Source organism: Babylonia areolata, chromosome 10 (genome assembly GCF_041734735.1).
Source record: "Babylonia areolata isolate BAREFJ2019XMU chromosome 10, ASM4173473v1, whole genome shotgun sequence".
Taxonomy (NCBI): Eukaryota; Metazoa; Mollusca; class Gastropoda; order Neogastropoda; family Buccinidae; genus Babylonia; species Babylonia areolata.
Genome location: NC_134885.1, coordinates 25,803,024 through 25,808,023, shown reverse-complemented (window position 1 = coordinate 25,808,023; position 5,000 = coordinate 25,803,024). Strand labels below are relative to the sequence as shown.

Genomic DNA, 5,000 nt, shown 5'->3' with positions numbered 1-5,000 from the left:
CCACTTTGACAGTAAAACTACATCTGCAGATATAAAAGATATACATGTAAAAGAAGAAGGCCAACAAAAACAGGTGGCACTGACCTATTCTGACGCACTCTCCCCGGGAAGAGCAGCCCGAATTTCACACAGAAATCTGTTCTGAAAGTGATACAGTACAATGCAATACAACAAAATGCAACGCAACACACCACTCCACTCCACTCCACTCCACACCACACCACACCACACCACACTACACCACACCACACCACTCCACTCTACACCACACCACACCACACCACACCACACCACACCACTCCACACCACACCACACCACACCACACCACTCCACTTCACTCTGCAATGCAATGCAATGTAATACAATACAATACAACACAGTACAACGACATTCCATATCATACAATACAATACGATACCATACAATGCAATACAAAAAGGTTCAGCTGTGCTTGAATCAGAACATCACTGAACATGGGTCAGTTTAGCAGTGTATGGACACATGGATATGGACATGGACATGGATAATCTATATACAAAAAAATGATATATATAATGTGTGTGTGTGTGTGTGTGTGTGTGTGTGTGTGTGTGTGTGTGTGTGTGTGTGTGTGTGTGTGTGTGTGTGTGTGTGTGTGTGTGTGTTTGTGAGAGAAAGAGAGAGAGTTTCAGAGCATATATATATATATAAAATTATATGGAAAGGTAAGGAGCGCTTATTTTCAGTCAGAGACCAAGGTCTGTGCGTTATACAAACATGGAGAGCCGACTGGCAGCTGCCTTTATGCGCTCATCATTCGTTTCCCGTGTCATTCAGTCTTACTTCAGTCCAACACACACACACACACACACACACACACACACACACACACACACACACACACACACACACACACACACACACACACACACACACACACACACACACACACACACACACACACGGAGAGAGCGCCCGCCCGCTACAAAACAATAATTATTTATTAATTTGTAATGGGTTAAAATTGAAATTGATGTTTGGAACATATCAGTGTAGAGTTTACTATAAAACTTTATCAAGGACAACTTACCTTGCAGCAGCCGAGTGGCTAAAGCGTTGGACTTTCAATCTGAGGGTCCCGGGTTCGAATCTCGGTGACGGCGCCTGGTGGGTAAAGGGTAGAGATTTTTCCGATCTGCCAGGTCAAGAGATGTGCAGACCTGCTAGTGCCTGAACCCCCTTCGTGTGTATACGTACGCAGAAGATCAAATACGCACGTTAAAGATCCTGTAATCCAAGTCAGCGTTCGGCGGGTTATGGAAACAGGAACATACCCAGCATGCACACCCTCGAAAACAAAATATGGCTGCCTACATGGCAGGGTAAATAATCAAAACGGTCATACACACAAAATCTTACATGTCTGTCTGAATGTGTATGTGTGCGTGCCTGAAATCTAATTGAATGACATAGGAAACGAATGATGAGCGCCCAGTGGCAGCCGTCAGTCGGCTTACCCAGGTATGCAGCCTGTTGTGCAAATGACCCCGTGTTTGTAAAGCGCTTAGAGCTTGGTCTGCGACCGAGAATAGGCGCTATATAAGTATCCATATCAATCAATCAAAAACCTGTTGCCGTAGATTCTGTTACGTGCGCAAAGTACATGCCGCACTCTGGACCTCGCGTTATCGTCTTATCCGAATGATTAGCATCTTGACCATCACTCAAAGTCTAGTGGGGGGGTTGGGGTGGGGGGGTGGGGGGGGGGGGGGGGAGTGGGCGGGAAATTCTGACGACTGTGGGATTTAATCCCGCAAACTCAGGTTATCTTGCTTCCCAGGTGGACGCATTACTAGTAACAAGACCACCTCTGCACTGTTCTCAGGTGGTGAAGACACTGGGCTGGTCAGTGAAGACCTCAGCACTGCAACACAGAGTTCAGGAAATTAAAAAAAAAAAAGGAACAAAGCATCACCACTGGATATGAACAATGAAACTGTTCACCTTCACCGTCATCACTGCCAGCTGCATCCTTCTCTTGACTCGAGGTTAGTCTGTGTTGGATGTACTACTACTACTACTACTGCTGCTACTACTACTGCTGCTGCTGCTGCTACTGCTGCTGCTGCTGCTACTACTACTATCACCACCACGACTATAACAGCTACGACGACTTTATTGCATGCATGATAGTCAGTCGTGTCCGACTATGACCATCAGATCAGCAACTGTTGCCCCAACTATCTGATCTAGAATTTGCTTATGGTGGTGAGTGTCTTGCCCAAGTTACGTCCCCACTCTCTCGGCTAAGAGGGTTTTAGGACAGTCGGCGTTGCGATGGTTCCCAAAGGCCAGCTAGCCCCCAAGGCTGCCGCATCTGCAGCACTAAGAGCTAGTGCGATCTTGCCTCCAAGTTTGAGAGTTATAGTCCTTCACAAAAGACTAAGCTGTAAATGTCTTCCCGTCGCAATGGAAAAGCCATTGATCATACAGATCTGTTTGCTGTTGGCCCAGTTGAAAGCAAATGATAATCTAGATACAAGCTGAGCATTGGAGCTTTCACGACTACTGCTACTATTACTGCTTCCACTACGACTACGACTGCACATCAACCTCATCATGAAAATGATAACAACAACAACAACAATAATGATGATGATGATGATGATGATAACATTAACAGTTATAATAATAGTATCATTAATGATAATTCTTTGAATTTCTATAGCACCCACTCTCAAAATAGGGCTGCAAGCGCTCACTACTCATCGTTCTTTGATTAGTAATTGATTCTTAATCATCATTCATTCATTGATTGGTTGATCGATCTACATGGTCAGTTTGTGTGTGGTTCAGTTGATAATGGATTTGTCAGCCAGCATGTCAGGGAGCCAGCGAGTGAAAGAACGGGATATTTGTTTTATTATTTTTTTTTTTTACTGGTAGATGGATGGGTGACATGGTTTGTCAGTAAGAACGTAGTGAGTGAATACGTGAGTTGAGTAAGCAGGTCAATCAATCAATCAAGGAATCAATCAACCAATCGTCATAATGTTGGTTTTACTTGTTACCAGTTGGCTGACACCATACACACACATTATGCTTACACGCACAGACACAGACACACACATGCGAGGGTCATGGGGAGGACCAAACGAATATCTAAACTGGAAAAGAACGTCCAAGAATTAGATAAAGGGAACAGTCTCTAGAGAGGTTACAAACGGTACTCTTGGCACGTCAAAGATGCTGTCAGACAGTCATAAACACTAAGCCTAGCCAGGATCTCTAGTTTTCAGCTGTCCACTTTGCCAAGTATCTGAAAGGATCAGACGTCTTCTAGCTGACTGAAGTGTGGAACCAGTCTTTCAGAGCTTTTTTTTTTTTTAAATGCACATGAGTTTTTATCATCGTTCTTGTTGACAAATAGAGAGAGAAAACCAACAGGTAGGACAGACCGGATGAAACATATTCTCTGGTTTGAGAGCCTTCCACATGGGAATACTTCGAACAAAAAGAGGGAATGTGACTGGGTTAGACATGTGGATATTTTCCAAGAAATGTTGTCAATAAATGATTTTGTTTTTTTTACTGAATTAACCCACACGCACGCACGCACGCACGCACACACACACACACACACACACACACACACACACACACACACACACACACACACACACAATTCTGCTCCATCACCACCACCACCACCACCACCACCATCATCATCATCATCGTCGTTGTCGTAGTCATCATGTTTGTCTTCTTTTCAGTCTTCTTCTGATACTTCTTGTTCTTATTGATCTTGTTGTTCTTGTGCTTGATGTCTTCTTGTTGCTGTTCTTAATGTTCTTCAACCTTTTGTTTCTTGTAGTTGTAGTTGTTAATGTTGTTGTTGATGACGATGATGACGACGACGATTATGATGATGATGATGATGATGATGATTTTCTCCTGATTCTTGTTCTTTTTCTTGTTCTTCTTCATTATCATCATCATTATCGTGATCACTAACACTGGTGTCGTTTGCCTTGTTTACAAGCAATTGTGACGATGATGATGATGCTAATAGAAGAAGAAGAAGAAGAAGAAGAAGAAGAAGAAGAAGAAGAAGAAGAAGAAGAAGAAGAAGAAGAAGCAAACGAAAGAAACTCCCATATTCTGTCCGACACGCTCAGTCTTTGTCCTCATTCAAATCAGCTCTCAAAACTCACCTTTTCCACAGTTGCTATGATTAGTTTTCCCGCACTGTGTGTCTGCCTGCGATTGTTGGTGGGTGGAGAGAGGAATGGGGCTGTATCGGTATGAATGCCGTGTGTGTGTGTGTGTGTGTGTGTGTGTGTGTGTGTGTGTGTGTGTGTGTGTGTGTGTGTGTGTGTGTGTGTGTGTGTGTGTGTGTGTGTGTGTGTGACCTGTTTATTTTGTGATGCATATAGGCAAATGAATGTATGTATGTGTAATTGTATTTGTAAACGCTCTGGGCTCTCATGAGATAAGGCGTCCAAATATTCATAATAATAATAATAATTATTATTATTATTTAAGAAGAAGAAAATGATGCTGATGCTGCTGCTGCTGCTGATGATGATGATGAAGAAAGACGACGACGACAACGACTCTGATGATAACAAAAGTCAGCACAATACACTTTTCCTTATGTCGTTCTGCCATGTCACCCGAACTGCGCCCAGCGACCAGACAGCGAGGCAAGGAGGACGATGGCTTTGTCTTCAGCATAGACCACGGGGCCAACTTCACCTTCTCTCGGGCTGGCAGGACCTGGCTACAGGTGACGTGTCCTAGTAGTAGTAGTAGTAGTAGTATGCTGGTTGTGGTTGTGATAGTGCTGATGGTGGTGGTTGTTGTGGTGATGGGTGGTGGTTGTGGTGTGGTGGTTGTGGTGGTGATGGGTGGTGGTTGTGGTGTGGTGGTTGTGGTGGTGATGGGTGGTGGTTGTGGTGGTTGTGGTGGTGATGGGTGGTGGTTGTGGTGGTGATGGGTGGTGGTTGTGGTGTGGTGG

General features: G+C 44.2%; 1 protein-coding gene across 1 annotated transcript in view; it reads left to right on the top strand.

Moving 5' to 3' along the window:
- The first annotated feature begins 1,884 nt into the window (after nucleotides 1-1,884).
- LOC143286522 (uncharacterized) overlaps nucleotides 1,885-5,000 on the top strand; it is a 43,303-nt gene continuing 40,187 nt past the window's right edge. The window contains exons 1-2 of the mRNA XM_076594115.1: nucleotides 1,885-2,028; nucleotides 4,672-4,769. Coding sequence (XP_076450230.1) covers nucleotides 1,971-2,028; nucleotides 4,672-4,769 — 156 coding nt within the window. The 5' untranslated portion in view covers nucleotides 1,885-1,970. The remainder of the gene's footprint in view (nucleotides 2,029-4,671; nucleotides 4,770-5,000) is intronic.